General features: G+C 43.8%; 4 protein-coding genes across 4 annotated transcripts; 2 read left to right on the forward strand and 2 right to left on the reverse strand.

Annotated features, from left to right (window-relative positions):
• Positions 1 to 6,976: 6,976 nt before the first annotated feature.
• On the forward strand, positions 6,977 to 9,199 carry INS49_010310 (uncharacterized protein; the record flags this gene model as incomplete). The annotated part of the gene is made up of 1 exon (XM_043171036.1): positions 6,977 to 9,199. The coding sequence occupies one exon, from the start codon at positions 6,977 to 6,979 to the stop codon at positions 9,197 to 9,199; it is 2,223 nt and encodes a 740-aa protein (XP_043025601.1).
• Positions 9,200 to 9,999: 800 nt separating this feature from the next.
• INS49_010311 (uncharacterized protein) lies at positions 10,000 to 11,895 on the reverse strand (the record flags this gene model as incomplete). Its single annotated transcript, XM_043171037.1, has 1 exon — positions 10,000 to 11,895. One exon carries the CDS (start codon positions 11,893 to 11,895, stop codon positions 10,000 to 10,002), a length of 1,896 nt encoding a protein of 631 aa, XP_043025602.1.
• A 1,106-nt stretch (positions 11,896 to 13,001) lies between these two features.
• Positions 13,002 to 16,609, reverse strand: INS49_010312 (uncharacterized protein; the record flags this gene model as incomplete). Its single annotated transcript, XM_043171038.1, has 5 exons — positions 13,002 to 13,410; positions 13,485 to 13,644; positions 13,725 to 13,912; positions 14,464 to 16,360; positions 16,516 to 16,609. 5 exons carry the CDS (start codon positions 16,607 to 16,609, stop codon positions 13,002 to 13,004), a joined length of 2,748 nt encoding a protein of 915 aa, XP_043025603.1.
• Positions 16,610 to 17,231: 622 nt separating this feature from the next.
• Positions 17,232 to 17,756, forward strand: INS49_010313 (uncharacterized protein; the record flags this gene model as incomplete). The annotated part of the gene is made up of 3 exons (XM_043171039.1): positions 17,232 to 17,255; positions 17,387 to 17,576; positions 17,683 to 17,756. 3 exons carry the CDS (start codon positions 17,232 to 17,234, stop codon positions 17,754 to 17,756), a joined length of 288 nt encoding a protein of 95 aa, XP_043025604.1.
• Positions 17,757 to 18,710: the final 954 nt, after the last annotated feature.

The raw sequence follows: 18,710 nt of genomic DNA on the forward strand, positions 1-18,710 counted from the left end.
TATCTGAGAAGCACCATGCAGAACTAGTAGACATGCGTTCCTGTCTCAAACCTGTGGCCTTCGGCAGCTTTCTCCAGCTCAGACGGTAGAAGATCCTGCAGCTTTGTCAAATCGGCTTGTAAGTCGCCCATTGTAATCAAGGTGAGCCTGAGGGTTCGACATCATGTCTCTTGTACACCAGGTCAGAAGTGACAAGAGCGACGAGATCCAGGAATGCCGTCAGCTGTCTTCCGTCAAAATTTCTGGCTGAGCAAGCAGTAAGGTTGGCCCCAAGAGAATGAACCGATTGCCATCGATTACGGTAAGCAACGAGGTCAGCAGGTTGGGTGACGTTTTGATATCATTGAACACCCTGGTCTTGCAGCTTCCCCACGGGGTTCCATGATGCACTGCAGCCGCGGGAGGTTAGGCACGGCACTTGCCGAACAGGGCCGCAGACCCCCTGCGCTTGTGGATCCGTAGATAGCGGGCAGGCAGCTGCTTACATAAGCAGCGTTGCAGCCCAAAACACTAAAAGCACTGCCCTTTAAGCGTAATTAGCAACTAAGCAACCTATATACCTATACCATATAGTTTATAGCATCCCTTATAATTATTGCAATATTATTTAATAAATTAAATGCATAAAAAAGCATAAAAATAATTATTTTTATTAAGAAAACCTTATTAAAGCACTTATTTAATAAAAATCATAATTATAAACCTTTATGCTATTAATTAATAGCCTTCCTTAAAGGCAATAACCTTTTAAGTAATTAAAATCCATTAAATTATTATTATTAATCTTATTCTTTATTAATAATTTACTTTTAAAAAGCAACTTTATTAATTAATTTATATAATAATAATATTTATATTAAAGTTATTACTTATAAGTAAATATTTATAAAGCTAATTGAAAGTTATAATAATAAACATTATAATACTCTTTATTAATAGCTAATAAATAAGCTATAAAGTAAATAATTATTAAATAAGCATTAATAATAAAAGATTTATTAATTTAATATTATTTTTATTAATTTTTTTTCTTTAATTATTATTATTTTTACTTTACCTTAATATAGCTTTTCCTCTTCTTTTTAATGCTATAACTACTTATATAAATAATTATAGCATTATAATTACTTTTATATATAATTATATTAATTAATTTATAAAAAAGGTTATTATAAAGTAAAATAATATATAAATTACCCTTATTACCCTTATAAATAACCTTAAAGCCATTAATAATAAATTTAATAAATAACTAAAGAATCTTTAAGAATAATTAAAGATTATTAATAATAAGGTAAATTAATATAATAATATTCTTTATACTTAGCTTTAAAGCATTTCTACTTTTATTATTAAAAGCTAATTATATCCTTAAAAGTAAAATAAAAGCATTAAGCCCTTAAATTTATACCTTTATAATAATAATATTATCCTTATTCTTAAGCTTATAAATTATTATAATAATAGCAAACTTAATCTTTATTTTATTAATAATATTTAAGCAAATTATCTTTATATTTTAATTAACTTTTAACTTAAGAAAGTCTTTTTAATAATTATTTTACTTAATAAATACTTTTACTTAAAAGCTTTTATAAAAGAAAAAGTTTTTATTTTAAAAAAACTTTACCTTAATATAATTAATATTATAATTTTTAATAAGTTAAAAAAGATATAAATTTTATTATAAATAATGATAATACCTTATAAGATATAGCTATTTAAAGTAATTATAAAATTCTTTAATAACTTTTTTAACATTACTTAATAAACTATAAATAATTAGCTAATTTAATTATTCTTTATTAAAGCTATTATTTAAATCTTTAATAAGTATAATGCCCTTTATTTAATAATAATAATATTTTTTACTTTACTTTCCTTTAAAGATAAGTTATATATTAACTTTGCTTAAAAAGTTTATAATGCTTATTATAAGCTATTAAAAACTTAATAAAATGCCCCCTTAATTTAATTAATATTATTAAATAAGATTTTTATTAATTAGCTTAATATCTTTATTAAAATCCTTAATAAGGTTTAAGTAATAACTACCTTTATAATAATTAAAAAAGTTATTTAATAAATTAAAATATATATTAATAAAATAATAAAGCAAAGCATTTATATTAGCTTATAAATAATTATTTAACTATATAATAATTTTACTCCCTTTTATAATTTATAAGTTAACTTAATTATAATTAATAAGCTTAAAATAGTTTAAATTAAACTTATTAATATTATAACTATATAAATCACTATTTTTAACCCTTAAATTAATAAATATATAATTTATATAATTAAATAGCAAAATAGCAACCTTATTTATATTAATATAATTAATAAGAAAGATAATATATGCTTTAATTATAATAAGCAAGGCTATTAAGCAAAAAATTATTATTTTAAGCTTAATTAGCTTAAGGCCTTTATAATACTTAATAATAGCTACCTTATTATACTTAAGGGCACTTTATATAAAGATAATAAGCATATTAACTTAGCTTCCTACTTATATAATATAGTTTCCTCTTAACATAATAAAAAGCTCCATTTTTAATTTTTATTTAGCTGCAAAAACACTTATATTTATATTATTAATTTAAACTTAAATAATAAAGATAAGGAGTATTGCAATTTAGCTGCTTAATTTAATAATAATAATAATATTAATAAGCTGCTTAATGGCATTTTTAGCAAATTAAATTATAAGGATTAAAATAGCTAAGGCACTTACTTTATAAAAGTAAGTGCTAATAATTAACCGCTACTTATTTATAATAAACCAGCTTATAAAGGTATTAACATTTTTTATAATATTTTTTAAGCTAGCCTTCTTAATAGCTATAAGTTTAATACCTTCTTTAATTATAATTCCGCTATTTATTATTATTTTAAATCTTTAGCAGCATAATTTACCTTATATAATTTTTCTTATCCTATTTATATAAAAGGAATTAAAGGCAAGAATCCTTGCATTATTAAAGATATTCTTATAATAGCCTATTTTATTATAAAAACTAGCCTTATAAGTTAATTTATTATTTTCTATAAAGTTATTCTTAATAATACTTTTTTAGCAAAGTTAATATTTAAGAAAATAATCTTTTATTAATAAATAATCCACTATACTTTATAAAATATTATTTACTTATTTATATTTCCTTATTAACTAAAATTAATCCTATTTATTCATTAATAATTAATATACTTAATAAAGGAAACGGCTTTCCTAGCTATAAATACCCAGCCTCTTGCCCTTAAATAGCACCTAAATACTTTTATAAATAACCCTTAAGTTTAACGCTATCTTAAGGAATATTATGCTAAGTTCCCTAAACTATTTAACCTAAAGAAGCATTAAGTAAACCTTTTAACAAAAACCAAGCATTGCATTAATATTAATAATAACCTACCATTCCATTAACCTCTTTAGTAATTTAATTTAATATAAAGATAAGTTATTTATAATTTCATTAAGGTATATAAAGAAATATTAATTAAAAAAAGTAAGAGCCCTTAAGTATTAACTTTATATTTAATTTTAAAGAAACTTATCCCCTTAAGCTAAAATGCACTTAAATTATAATAAATAATTTAACGTTTTTATTATAACTATTAAAAGCTTAATAAGCATATTAAGAAATATATATACTTTATGCTTAATGTAATAAATTAAATTTAATATATAACAAGTTATAAATATTATATTTTTATTAACTTAAAGAATAGCTTTTAATATATTAATATTTATTATATAAATATTAAAAAAATAGCATTTATTACTTTCTTTAGCTTATATAAATAATTAATAATGCCGTTTAGCTTATGTAATACCCTAACTACCTTTTAAGCTTTTATTAAGGAAATCTTTTAAAACCTTTAAAATATTATATATAGCCTTTTAAATAATATTACTATATAAGCAAATTTTATGCTATAATTATATAAATATTTACTTATAATCTTTTAATAACTATATTATTATAATTTTATCCTTAATACTTAAAAAACCTTCCTCTTTATTTATAAAAGTATATTTTTAAGCTACCTTATCTTAAAAGAAGACATTATAGCAAACCTAGCGAAAATTATAGCTATTTATAATTAGCTTATGCTAATTATAACCATGGAAATTTAAGACTTTATTAATGCTGCTAAGTATCTTTAAAACTTAATATAAGCATACTTTAAAAAAATTAATACTTTAATTAATTATATTAATAGTTTTAAAGATTAGCTAATTACCTTATTAAAAATAGCATAGTAATAATAATAAAATATTTATAATATTATTATTACTCTTTTAATTATTAAAACTTTTAATTAATAACTCCCTTTTATAATAAAAATAAATATTAATTAAGGCTTTATAAACACTACTTTTTTTTAGCTATATTTATATAAAACTAAATCTATTTTACATTTAATCTTATACTTCTTAAAGAAGTTAATAAATATATAAATATAATACTTTGCTTAAAAGCAAAAACTTTTTAATATATTATTAATACTTTAATATTAATTCCATTAAATTTAAAATATAAAAATTATTATTCTTATAAATTATAAGTTTCTTAAAACTCTTAATATAAAGGCTAATTAATTATTAAAGATTATATATTTCCTTAATATTATTAAGCACTATAGCATTTATATTATATATTATATAAGCAAAATTAATATTTTTATTAATTATCTTTCTAGGCTACTTAAAAATATAATCTTTAAATTTACTTTACTTATTTTTAAATAAGGAAAGGAAAGGAACCTGCCTAAATAAATCCAACACCCTTATAAGCTTAATTAAGTAAATTTATAAGTAATCTTTAAATACCTTTAAAAAAAAACTAATTTCCTCCTTATTATTAACTTAAAATAAGTAAAGAAGCACTTTATAATTATTTAAGAATAGCTATGCAAGATTTATATATATAAATAATAATTTAATAATCCTCCTTATAATATTAGCATTGCTTTAAAAATAATACTTTTTTTATTAATTTTAAAGTATAATAACTTGCTTATAATTATAAAAAAGCTATATTTAATATATAGCTATTTAATAATTAATAATATTTTTTAAAAGATATTAAAGAAGTATTAATACCTTAAAATTACTTTTACTATTTAATAAGTTATTATTAAGTATATAAAATATTAGCTAATAAAGATGCTTAACTTAATATTATTAAACCTTAACCTTATTATATTATTAACTTTATTAATAAAATAAGCTATTAACTTTATATTAATTAATAATATATTAATCTTAATAGCTATTAAATATATTATTAAATAAATTAAGGTAAAGATTATATTAAATTAATAATTTAAAAATACTTTCTTATTATTAAATAAGATTATTAATATCTTTAATATACTTAATAAATAAATTTTTAATAATATTAATTACTTTATTAATAAGGCTACCTTAGCTTAATATTATTAATATAAATTAAAGCTATGCTTAATTATATTAATTAAGCTAAAAGGCAATAATAAAATTAAAAAGGTTAATAAAGACTTAAAGCATATAATCTTATAAAAGTAGTTAATTAATTTAAATTAAGATATTTAAGCTTTAATATAATAAGTAGTTATGCTATATAATTAAATCTTAAAGTTAAATAAATATAGCCCTTATTTCCTTTTTCTTAATATATTATTACCTTTAAAGTATAAACTTTATATTACTTATATATAAAAACTTATAAAGCAAAAAGATAATAACTTTATAAAGCAATTAATTAAGAAATATAAGGCTTTATTAGCATAAAACTATATTATAAGGCTAAAAGCTTTTTATAATTAAATTTAAGTATTTCTTTAAAAGGGTAAGGCATTGCTATGTATATTTACTCTTAATAATTAAGTTTTATAAGTATATTAATATATTTATAAGCATAAGCCTTATTATAATAATTCTTAAGTTATTACTGCTTATTATATTAGCAATACTTATACTTTTCGCAATCTTAGCAATATTATACTTAAAAATATATATAATAATATAAACCTTTTTTTAATATATATTATAAATAATTACCTTATTAAAAGCTTATAATATATTAATAAAATAATGCTTTAACGTAATTATAATTAAATTACTTAATTAATGCAACTTAATTAAAGATAAGAAATAATAGCTTGCTAGCTATTATTAATTATTTATTAATATTTTATTAACTTAATTAAATACCTTATTTTTAAGCAACTTATATTTTTCTTATTTAATTAATTAAAAAAAAGATAAAAAGGAAATTAATTAAATTAAGAATTAAACTTAAAACTTCCTTATTTAAAAAGTTATCCTTTAAAGGCTGCTATTTTTTTAATAAATCTTTATAAAAGCAATTAAATTAAAAAATAAATTATTAAAATAAGTAAAGGTATATTATTATTACGCTACCTTATTATTTATTATAATAATAAGAAGAAATAATTATTTAATAAGGGTATAAACTAAATATTAAGCATATATCCTACTTTTCCTTTAAAGAATATAATTTATATAATAAGATTAAGGATAATTTATTTAGGGAAGGGGATAATATAGATTCGTAAATAGCGGGCAAGCAGCTGCTTATATAAGCAGCGTTGCAGCTTAAAACATTAAAGGCACTGCCTTCTAAGCGTAATTAACAACTAAGCAACTTACATACCCATACCGTACAGTTTATAGCGTCCCTCGTAATCATTGCAGTGCTATTCAGTGGGTTAGGTGCATAAAGAAGCACACGCTTCAGAAGGAAGGTCCCTGTAGATCATGCACCGACTTAAAAATGCGATAAGATAAGCCAACTTTTTCGGGCAAGCCCAGGAGCTGCCTGCCTGCTTGCCTGCCTACCTCTCACCACCCTCACCATCAACTCATCACCACCTCACACAACTCTCGTGCATCTGGACCACGCTGCACATACTTGAATGCAGGGCTATCATACACTCCAGTAACAATTCACCCTCTTCCAACATGGATGAGACAATGGCCAATGCCTCTAACGGCGAGTCGTCCTCTGCCGCCGCCGCAAAACTTCACGACAATGCCTCTGCCTCATCACACAGTGGATCCAGCGTTGGGGTGAAACGGTCCAGGGACGACGGGCCACAAGATGAGAACGGTGGTGGTGACTGGCAGACTGTCGAGCGTCGCCCCACCAAGAAATCTAAGAAGACTCCCAAGCCAGAAGGATCCAACTACCCGTCCATCACTTTCTCAAATCAGGCAAGGCTCCAGTCCAAGGTCAACCTCAACCAGTTGAGGGACCTCGTCCTGTATATCATGGCCGACGGCACAGCTCCTCAATGGGTTTCGGTCAAGCACAGGCCACAGTTCAGAAAGATCGTCACTGTACTTGTACCTGGGTTGGAGGAGGCCATGTTCAAGCAGAACGTGGATTTCTCCGTCTACAACTCCAAGACGCCCGCCCAAGCGGTCGAGCGACTGGTCACATCACCCGATGACTACTACCCACGTCCTCTGTCGGAGGAAAAGCTGCCAGAGGCTCTCAAGCCTTTCGCTCGCATATTCCCCTACCTTTGGCCGGTGAGAGCCACTGGCGACGACAAGCAGGGTCGCCTGCATTCTCCCATTGTCACCTTCCTTACCGCACCTGCTCCAAAGGCTGCCGATGACAAGGGGAAGAAGGGGCCCAAGCCGGTCAGAGATCCACAGGGCTGGCAGAACGTGCGGACTCGCATCACCGAGTTCATCTTAACGCCGGAGCAATATGTTGAAAATGGGTTCTCTATCCACCCATGCCTACTGCCAGACCTGCAGCGGGAAGCCTTTGTAGACCCAGAAGACTGGACTCACACCAAGGTGGACAAATTCGAACATGGTGATGTCCCTGAGAACGAAATACAACAAGGCAGTGTCACCGCCGGCCGAGAGGTCTTGGCCATCGACTGTGAGATGTGCATGACAGGAGAGAAAGAGTTCTCACTTACAAGGATCAGCGTCGTCAACTGGGACGGCAAAGTAGTCCTCGACGAGCTCGTCAAACCAGAAAAGCCCATCACGGACTATGTGACGCGGTTCTCAGGCATCACCAAGGAGATGCTCGACCCAGTGACGACAACCCTGGCTGACATACAGCAACGCCTGGTCGCCCTAATCACACCACGGTCGATACTCGTCGGCCACTCTCTCGACTCAGACATGAAAGCTCTCAAGATGACACACCCCTTCATCGTTGACACCTCTGTCATCTTCCCACACCCCAAAGGCCAACCGTTCAAGCACTCCCTGAAATGGCTCGCCCAAAAGTACCTTAACCGCGAGGTGCAAAAGGGTGACAACATCAGCAGCGGCCACGACAGCACCGAGGATGCCAGGACGTGCCTGGATCTGGTGAAGAAGAAGTGCGAGAAGGGCAAGGCCTGGGCCGCAGGCGAGGCATCCGGCGAGAACCTCTTCAAGCGCCTCGGGCGCGCCGGTGTCAGCTACAAAGCCCAAGGCAGCCACGGTGCGGCTGGGGGCGCTCCGACGGGCAAGTCCACTGCGGCCGTCGACTGGGGCGATGCCAAGCGCAGTGTTGCCAATCTGGCGGACGTCGTGTTGGACGGCTGCAACAGCGATGCGGAAGTGGAGGAGAAGGTGCTCCGCGCGGTGAGGGGAGACCCGGACGGCGCGATGGTCAAGGGTGGAGGGGTAGACTTCGTCTGGGCGAGGATGCGCGAGCTCGAGGCCCTCCAGGGCTGGTGGAACCGCGCAAAGACGGACGCCGACGATGCCGCGGGACCGCCCAAGGCGCTGGAGGACGCGCACGCGGCGTCCAAGAACAACCCTTTCGCAACCAACTCTAGCGCGGATTCGAAGGACTCCGTGTTCAGCAACGCTGTCCTCGATATGAACAGCCTGGCGGCGCCCGAGCAAAAGGACGCATCCGGCTCCGTGTCTCCGAGGGAGGAGAAATCGGTCCTCGAGACCTGCCTTAGCAGCTTAGCGGAGAGGCTGAGGCGCATACACGACGCGCTCCCGCCCTGCACGGCCTTCATCGTGCTCAGCGGCAGCGGCGACCCGCGCGAGATGAGCAGACTGCAGGCCATGCACGCCCAGTGGAAGCGGGAGTACAACACGCCCGGGTCCAAGTGGGACCAGCTGGGCGTCAAGTGGACTGACCGCGAGGAGCAGGCCCTCAAGAAGGCGGCGCAGAGGGCAAGGAACGGAATTGCGTTTATTGGCGTCAAGTGAGGTGGTAGCATTGCCCGGCATTTTGGACCATGGTGATATGGGCACTACCTTGTTACGTGACCACTACGAGTGTGTCCAGTGGAGCTTGCTGAGGAGGGAAGCTCAGGGACGGTACCTCGTGGTGCCACCAGGGAGAGCACCCACGGATGTACATCATGGTGAATGTCCATCGATGACAGTTCATGGTTACGAAGGCACTGCGGTCTGGAAGCCGCTTCAAAGTGGAGGACAGCTATGTCCGTCACGGAACTGAACACATTTTCTTGCTTGCCTGCTGCTTGAGGAAGCTCTTGCCTCGAATCTGGTTGATACCCATAGATATACAAAAGTGTACACGTACCGTGTACTTTGATGCTCCCTCCTCCCGCTAGTGAAATATAGTGGATGTCTCCCTGTTTTAGGTCTTTGTGCCTGGTGAGAGAAGATGCGATCATGGATGCCAACAGGATTATCTAGAGAAGGCAGGGCATTTCAGCAGCTCCGTTCAGCCCACACAAACGATGCTCAGAACCTGAGCTATTGATCATGAAAGTGTGCCCACCGGTTTTGCTGGCTCTTCTTCACAGGCGACGCAAGCGGCCCCGAAAGTGCCATATCCACTCGTAACCCGGTAGGTGCGCGTGACGGCAACTAATGTGTCCAGTCCACCCCGCCGCGATGCAGCCGTTGCACGACAGATCCATGACTACATGGATCTCTGTTGTGCGTTTATGCTCCTGGACGCACCTGCGCGCGGGTCTGCGCCGTTTGACCACGTCCCACAAGATGGTCTGCCCCAGCACGCCGGCCTCGCAGTCCGCCTAGAACTCGAACTCGGGGCGGAACACGTCCGGGTCGACGCCGAAGACGACCTTCTCGCTCAGGTCGCGCCGGCTCATGAGCGTGAAGACCCTGCGCAGGGTGTCGTAGAGCGTGGTGCTCCTGTTCTGCGTCGTCATGCGGTCGAGGTGCTCCTCGCTGACGTCGCCGCCGTCGCCGGTCCCGCTCAGCAGCTCCCTCGCCTTCTCGCGGCCGGCCTTCTCCACCATCTTGTGCATGTCGAGCGCCGACAGCAGGTGGCCGGCCGCCTGTTCGTAGCAGCCGATGTTCATGCAGCTGACGCCCAGGTTGTACCGCGCGCGGACGAAGTTGGGCCGCAGGACAAGGGCCTGCTCGTAGGCGTGGATGGCCTGCTCGCTCTGCCCGCTGTTGGCCAGCGTGGCGCCGAGCCGGTTCCAGAGGAGGTGCCGCTGGTTCCGCTGGTTTGCCATGCCCATCTCGCTGCTCTTAAGGGCGGCCTCGAAGCAGTCGACGGCCTTGTCGAAGTCCTCGCTGCCGTAGAACAGCACGCCCAGCCCGACCTGAACGTCCGGGTCCATGTGCTCGCCGTCGGGGGCGAACTGAGCCGCCTGGATGAACAGGTCTGTCACCTTGGAGTGTAGGTCTGCGCGGTCCGTGAAGCCCATGTCTGCTGGGTCGGACAGCTTGTCGGGGGAGATCACCTGTGGGTACTTGACCGAGAGCCAGCGCTCTAGCGTGCGGTAAGCTGTGCTGTCGTAGCCTTCGTTTGTGTATGATACCGCAAGACCCATGAGAGCGTCGAGGTTGTTGGCGTCGAGCTGCAGGACTCGTTGGTATGCGCGGAGGGCGGCGTCCTCCTTCTCGTTCTGTGACTGTGCTGCGCCTAATCGAGCCCATGCTTCGATGTGTGATGCATCCTTCTGAACGGCAGCCTCGAAAGCCAGTGCGGCCAAGGACAAGTTGCCACCCTCGTCCATGATCCGCACACCCTCTTCGAACGGATTCGCCTGGTCTTTGAACAGGTTGTCCTCCTCGAACAAGTAATCCTCGATGAGGGGGTCTGCGGACATGCCCCGGCCCGGGTTCCACGAGTCCAAGCCATCGCCCCATTTGATGTCGAGGTCCTGCTCCGGCATATCTCGCATGGCGGCCTCGTTGTCTTGGATGCCCTTCCATATCGACTCGAAGTCCCCGAAGCCCGTCTCAGACTCCATCAGTTTCTCGTCCATCGCGTTAAGATCGCGCTCTATTTCCTCGACTCCGTCTGTGTCCTCGTGCAGGTTGAACTGCTCCTCGAACTTCTTCTGTAGCTCCTGTGTGGACTCCTCGGTCTCGACTTCCTTGCCTTTTCCCTTGACGTCGGCCTGGATCGGGGCTTGTTGAGAATACATGGACATGCCACCGTACATGCCAGGCTGCTGCATCATGCCCACGGACGACATCGGGCTGTAGATACCACTGCCCATCATTGGTCGCTGGAAGGTTGACACTGCCATCGACTGCTGTTGTGGCGCGGGGCTCGACCTCTGAGCGACGGAGCGGTTTGCCTGCTGGAACTTTGCGAACTCGTCTGGCGAGAAGGACGGCGAAAAAGACGGCGAAGCCGACTGCGCCCGCAGATGGACGCCCTGGTGGGGAGGGTCAATGTGAATCTGTCCGCCGCCAGGCCCTGGCCTCTGTAACCGGTCGAAGGCCATCTCGGGCATGTTTGGGTTCTGTTGCATGAAGGCGTTCATCTGGCCATCGAGGGCCGGGGTGCTCGGGCCGGCGCTGGTTCGGAAGCCCTGGGCAGAGCTGCCCGGGCCGTTGTTGGCGAAGCGGTCCCGCTGGAGGCTGTTGTCTTGCTGGGCATGCTTGCTGAGCTGGCCGATGGGGTTTGAGGTCGAGCACTCGGCTCCTCCTGAAAGGAACGACATTGTGTTGTGGGCGTGTGTCTTTGCGTAGGGTGTTGTGGTGGAAGTGTCGATCTCGGATGGGCCGTGCTGAGAACGAGTGGGAGATGCAATTAATAATGTGAGAGGAGGGCGGGTGGACGCTGCGGGGTTGAACCTAGGCGCCTCGGATGGAGTGATGTCTCTTGCCCAGGAACTTCGAGTGAAGAGAGACACCTGCAGGTATGTGAAAAGCTGATGTGGGATGTTGAGATGGTTCGAAGGCGAGGGGATGGAGCAGGCGGGAGGAAACATTACTATCCGCTGAGCTGCGCATGTGAGGGGCAAAACTTGGGGACGTGGGCCGGCCATGGCCCATTTCCCGCAGAATCCCAGCCGAACGCGCGCCGGAAGCTTAAAACTTGCCGAGGCAGTTGCGAGCTTCCGACGCTGGCTGCGAAGGAACCCATACTGCGTGTACTCAACCCTGCCCAAATCGGGACACCATGCATCAGTCTCGGCACAGCAGATGTCTACATTCGTTACACATAATCTGAGCACCCGTGTAGGTCTGGTCGTACAAACCTGAACTTTCTTAGCTTCTACCCAAATGAGTGTCGATTGTGTCGAGGCAGACCAAATAATTACCTAGGCAGGTTCAAGCTCGTAAGCAGTCAACCAACCACCCCATAACAGCTGGCATGAATCCACTCCCATAATATAAAGCAGATTTGGCACAGTCGGAGTTCAGAAGGGGGGATTTCTTCTCATCGTTCGGGATTCGTGCACTACATAAACCTGAGAGCGCCGTAGCAAATCCCCGACGAGAGACGCCGAGAACGCCGCCCACCAGGTCTAGTTGAGCTCTCTAAATGTACATTTTAAGATGGTTCGTGACTCTGTACCAGGGACATGCTCCCTCGCCACGCTCAGCAGGCTCGCCCTGCTGTGATCTCACCGGCCTCGGTAAATGTGGTGAAGGCTGCTCTCCGGGTATCCGACTCTCGTCGACAGCCATGAGGCTGAACAGCTCAAGGCGCTGGTCCTGTCTCACGCAAGAAAATCCACTGCGCGTAGCCGCTCTGCCCGGTCCTATCCATTCTGTGTCGCACCCTCTCCACCCCCACCGTTTGCTCCATCCTCATAGTCGTTTATCGCCTGTTGTTGGACTTGACGACCTCAGAAGCAAAGTCGAGCCTCAGCTCCCGGCCACCGATAGTAGTACCCTGCAGCTTGTCCTTCGCCACCTTGCACGACTCGACGTCGGCGAAATCGGCGTGGGCGAAACCACGGGGCCAACCAGTGGTGCGGTCAACAGCGACACGGACGTCGGTCACATTGTCCAGCTCGCGGAAGATGCGGTTCAGCTCGGCGTCGGTCGTCTCGTAAGGGATGTTGCCGACGTAAAGGGACTTGGTTGGTCCAATGCCGTGGTCGCTCCTGTTGGCCTTGGGTGTCCGGGGGGAGACCTGGATGCGACGTCCGTGCCAGAATGACGAGTTGGTGCCGGCGACGGCCTTCTCCATAGCCTCCTTATCGGTGAACCATACGAAGCCATACCTGCAGAAAGGGGTTCGGTTAGCAAGCAAACGCGCCTGGGTCTGTGTCTTGCTGCGATTGGGCCATGAACATACCCTCTGCTGAGACCGCGAGCATCTCGGGCAATAACAGCCTTGGTGACCTCGCCGTACTTCTCGTAAGCTTCCCTCAGGTGGTCCTCATTCGCCTCGAACACCATGTTCCGGACGAAAAGCCCATGACCAGGCTCCTCTCCGTTAGGACCTGCCTTCTCAGCTGCAGAAAGTTTGTCAGCAACTTGTGGGTGGCGACGTCACGCCCTAAGGTCATTTCTGCCGGGTCTCTGAAGTACTAACCCTCGGCGATGTTGGTGGCAGGCTCCTCGTTGGCCACGCGCAGGGTCTGGGAGAAGCAGCGCACAGCAGCAGGGACGACTATTCTCGGTGCAGAGATCTGTGTCGCGACTCCGAGCATCTGGACCTTGATGGCCGGGGCGCGAGACGCCGAAACGGCGGCCCTCAAAGCGGCGCGTCTGAAGGAGTTCCTGTTAAAAAGACATTGGCTGTTAGCTTATTCGACCGATTGCACACCAGGACGGCAGGGCTGGTAGGAATTGTAGCGACGAACATTTTGACTGATTGAAATTATTTGGCCTCGGAAACAATGAAGAAATGCCCCAAACAGTTGTGGGTGTGAATGGAAATAATGTCCTGAGAGAATCTGGACACAAGTGGATGATGGCAGAGTCCAAAAAAAAATTCGTAAAGACGGGTGTCGCTCGCTTGGCCTACCTGCCTGCTAGACCCGCCCCTGCAGTCCCCAAAATTCAAAGCTAGCTGGTCCACCAATCCCGATGGAGATTACATAACGCAGGCCGGGGTTCTGCATATCACCACCAGTGCTGTATGCAATGCCCAACATTGAAATGAGGATGGGTGCATTTCGCTAACTCTGAGAACATCTTGGTTGTACTTGGGGTATATTCATAAAGCTCAATGACGCCAGAAGCACCCTCGCACCTCGAGCTTTGTGTCCAAAGCAGGCACATCTCGACGAGATTATGCGGTCCGACATGATCCCTTTCATCGCCCCTACATTTCCGTCGCACCGTTCACACCAACCGCCTCGACCCTGTTCACCAATTTCTTGACGTTGGTCCACTCCTCATTCTTCAGGTTCTCCTTGCCACCCAAGTCTGGTCCGACCTCAAACACCGTCAAGGCGCCATCAATGCCGCCAACGGCCAACCGTTTGCCCTCTTGCTGTTCCCACTTCACCTTGTTCAAGCTCTTGGACAACATGGCCCGGCTGTCCTTCCTCGAGCTGGGGCTGATCCTCGCCACCGGCTCCTCCGTCTCTACGGTGATGTCCCACAGCTCAAGCCAGCCCGCGCCATCGACGAGCGAGAAGACGCCGGGCTTGATGGGCGACCAGGCGGCGTCGTAAACCACATCCTCGCGGACGAAATCCATCAGGTGAGAAACCGCACCCTCGCCTCCAGCACCAGCACCACCGATGCCGGATGTCGTGGCCGGTGCCCGCACCTTCCAAAGCTTTACGCTCCAGTCCAGACTGCTAGAGATGACGAGGTCGCCGAGGTCAACCGGGCCCCTGGCTGGGTGGAAGTCGAGGGACATGACAGGCGCGGCGTGGCCCTTGTAGCTGACCCGTGGATCAACGCCAGCCTTGGCTCCAGCGCGGTCATACCTGTGGCACGGGAAGATGGTGCCTTCCTCCGTCCCGACCAGGAAGAAGGTAGGGTCGGCCTGTGGGAAGGACAGGCAGAGAGGGCTGATGTAGTCGGTCTTGTTGGGTGGCGGAGCTTGCAGGTTGAGAGTCTCCGCAGGCTGTGCCAGCATGTCAACGGCCCATCCACATACCGTGCCGTCGGTGGAGCATGATATGATGTTGTTGGCATTTTGTGTGCCGATTATGTCAACAGCGTACACGGGATGTGTGTGTCCATAGCCGGTAAGCGGTGTCTTTTGTACAGGCGCAGAGCGAGCTCTCGTGTCCCAGAGCAGGACCTGTCCGCTGTATGCCCCTCCCACGATGAGGTTGGGGTGGAAAGGTGAGAATTTGGCGGTGAGGATGTCGGACTGTGCGTGGAACACAAACTCGGGTCGATCGTGCAGGTTCAGGTTCCAAACTTGAACAACCCCGTCGGGCTCGTGCGGTGCCGAGGGGTTCTTTGTGTAAGACGCCAGAACGAGTTCCTGGAACTTTGGGGAGAAGTCTATGGCGCTGACCATGCGCTTCTTGGACCATCGCTCGTCATAAAATTGCCGTATCTCCTTGACCTTGCGGCGGCCTTTGCCCCCGACGTTGCCTTGTTCGTCCTCGTCCTCGATGTCCTGCGCTCCTAGCGTGTAATCTGTCAAAACGTCATATTGATCCAGAGTCTTTTCGATGACCTTCAGTGATCGGTCAAAAAAGTCCACAAACTCGTCTGATGCGACGATCGCATTGAGCTCGTCATTTGTCAGTGTCCTGGTAGCGAAACTCGAGTCCGGCAAGGCCGCTTTCTTCACGTCGCCCTCTGCCGTCAGGTCCTTCGCTGCTTGCAGCTCCTCTTCGATTTCTTTCCGGAGTTTTTGCCGGAGCTCTTCTTCCCTGTCTCGCTCCCTCCTGCTCATGCGCTTATTGGGTGTCGACGACGCATCCTCGGGCAAGGATTCGAGCGAGAAGGCGCGTGGTCGTGCCGCTGCCGGAAACAGGTCCTCCGACGTCTGCACACCCTTGCTGTAGGAGAATATCTCTTTGACTGGTGACGGTGGGCACTCGTATATCGTCGTCAAGGGCACCGTGCTCAGGGTCTGTGGCTGGCTATACACCGTCTGGGCCGGGATATCGATGCCGGGCGGTGACGTGAACTCCGAGATGGCTCCGTTGCTGGTCTCTCCAGCACTCAGGACACTGTTGGGGCGGCTTCCTCGATGCGCTGGCGATGCAGCGCCACCTGTAGTGACAGACCCAGGCCGGCTCTCGCCGACTAGACTGTTGATCAGGGACTCGATCTCCCGACGATTGTCAGCCCGGGCAGGCGCCGGGGAGATCAACTGTGTTGCTGGTCAGCAAAGGTCGGCCCTGGAGTCGACAGTGTGGATGGGGGGCTCCTGACATCGCTGCCGCTGAAACTTGGGCGACCTGGTCCATTCTGGGTGGCGCGAAGCTCTCTCTGGCGCTTGAGCTCGGCGAGCTTCGCCTTCTTCGCGAGAATCTCGTCCCGACGTTGTTGCATTGCGGGTGCGGTGTGCTGCCGTTCAACAGCCCATTTCCAGGATTCTCGGGATCATCAATAGGAAGGGAGTCTTTCAAAAAGCTCTTTGGAACTGCGGTCTGTGTCGTGTTTGTTGAGCCTTTGATGTGAAGTTGGATGATCGCCTTGTATCTGGGGTGCTTTGCTCCTCATGTGTTCAATGCTCCCTTGGTTTCCAATGTCAACAGCGCGTTCGCGACAGGGGGGCGCATGCGCCGGTAGCGCTAAAGAGGAGTTGGTTACGGGTCCTTACCGTTGGGTTGCTCTGGCTCAGTGGTCGTAGCTGCACGCCCCGGGCGTCATCCGACAACCGGGAACGTCCGTGCTCGCTCTTCCTCTCTCTGCCAGCCCGTTCGTTCATTCGGTGGTCAGCCATCCCCATCCTGGCAAGCCTGCTTTGGCTTTGGGAGCTCTGCCCGGCGAAAATTCCCGACAGACAAACTTCGCAACGCCCCAGCTCCTAATCGACATCCGTATCCCCTCGACTCGGCTCGACGACCATCCCAACCGGGTCAATTGACATCAATTGCCCGCCCCGCGATCTGTTTTTCAGTCCTTCTCACCCTGTGTCACCAGCGGTCGCGAGGCGCCGTCACATCTCCCAATGTCTGCCACATCAGGAGTCAACGTATGTCATTATGGCGCACTTCGTGACATAGCCCTCGCGCACGACCACAACCCAGCCCCCTCCGCATCTCGTCGCCGACGCCAGAGATGTGGCACCGGAAGAAGCGATGCTGACAGAGATCTATCCTCCAGGTACTCCGGTACTCAGCCCTGGCCTTCGGCGTGTTCTACGGCTTTTCTCACCAGAGATCGATCAACGCGGCCAACAGGGTAGCTTCGGAGAAGCGGGACTATGAGCACAAGCAGCAATTAATACAGAAGGCCAAGGAGGAGTTCGCGAAGAAGAAGAACCCAGCACCCCTGGGCTCCACAACTGGCGGACGTGAGTATCGACCTCCAGATTCATACCAGAGCGTCGTGCTTGAGCGCTCAACGGACAGTGCATCGACTCTGGGTAAGGAAGAATGCAAGCTTACGTGCGAAAGCAGTCAACCAAGATCCGATGAGCTCGAACTTCGACCTGGAGGCATACTTCAACGCTTTGGTCAAGGAAAGCCCTTAGAGTTGGTGAAAGCGGCCTTTCGATCGGAGACCTTAGGGATGGAGTAACTGCGGTTAGGACCAGGCGGGAAAGAGGACAAGCCAACTTCACACAGCTCGGCAGGCGGGCGGCTTTTGCGGGGAGGCGATACGATCCCTATGCGACAAGGTCCGGCGTATTTGCGGAACGATGGGTGGCCTGGCCGAAGCAAACAAGCAGATCCACGCGATAATTCGATCCATGAGGACTGCGGCACTAGACCTTTCTTACCAACCTAGATACCTATCCGAAAAGTTTGCGACTGTACAATACTAAATTAGACGGCATGTCAGGGGGTTTATTGAATCGCGCAAAGGTGATCAATCCGAACGCTCCCGTATTTGGCCCAGGCCAGCACCAGGACCGAGCATCTGGCTCTTTGTGAGATCACAGGCGGTCTTTGCCTGTTATGAAACTGGCGACAGCTAATTTGATGCTCTTTGATGCTCAGTATTGTTGTCAAAGGCCTCAAGTGAGGTCTGATTGCGGAATGCAGCAGCTGACGGCTCTCCAGTAGCAGACTTCTGGCTTATGAGCAGTCCTGCTTACATGCTCGCAGAACGATGCAGGCAAGTGTTGAGTGAGAACAAGAGCGGCGTTGCTATTGTGGGCACTCACTACAAAACTTGTCTGTCTACAATGCCATGGCTCATCCATCATACCTTGCCCTTCTAAAATCCTCCTCCATCAACTTCCAGTAGCCCTTACGGACATGCTCAGAGATCAACATCAATTCTCTACCTCATATGGCAATTCACAGCCTTGGTCGAAACATTACAAAATGTAGGCAAGATAACACAGGCTAAATGAATGGAGCAATAAATGCAGCAGCTCATATATGGAAGTGATCGTGCTATTTACCGGAAAGTGTATTGGTAGTCTATGGCTGCTAAGGAAAGCTGGCCCGAGCTTCCCGTACTCATTCACACCACCTAT

The sequence above is a fragment of the Diaporthe citri genome (assembly GCF_014595645.1).
Source record: "Diaporthe citri strain NFHF-8-4 chromosome Unknown scaffold_4, whole genome shotgun sequence".
Classification (NCBI taxonomy): domain Eukaryota; kingdom Fungi; phylum Ascomycota; class Sordariomycetes; order Diaporthales; family Diaporthaceae; genus Diaporthe; species Diaporthe citri.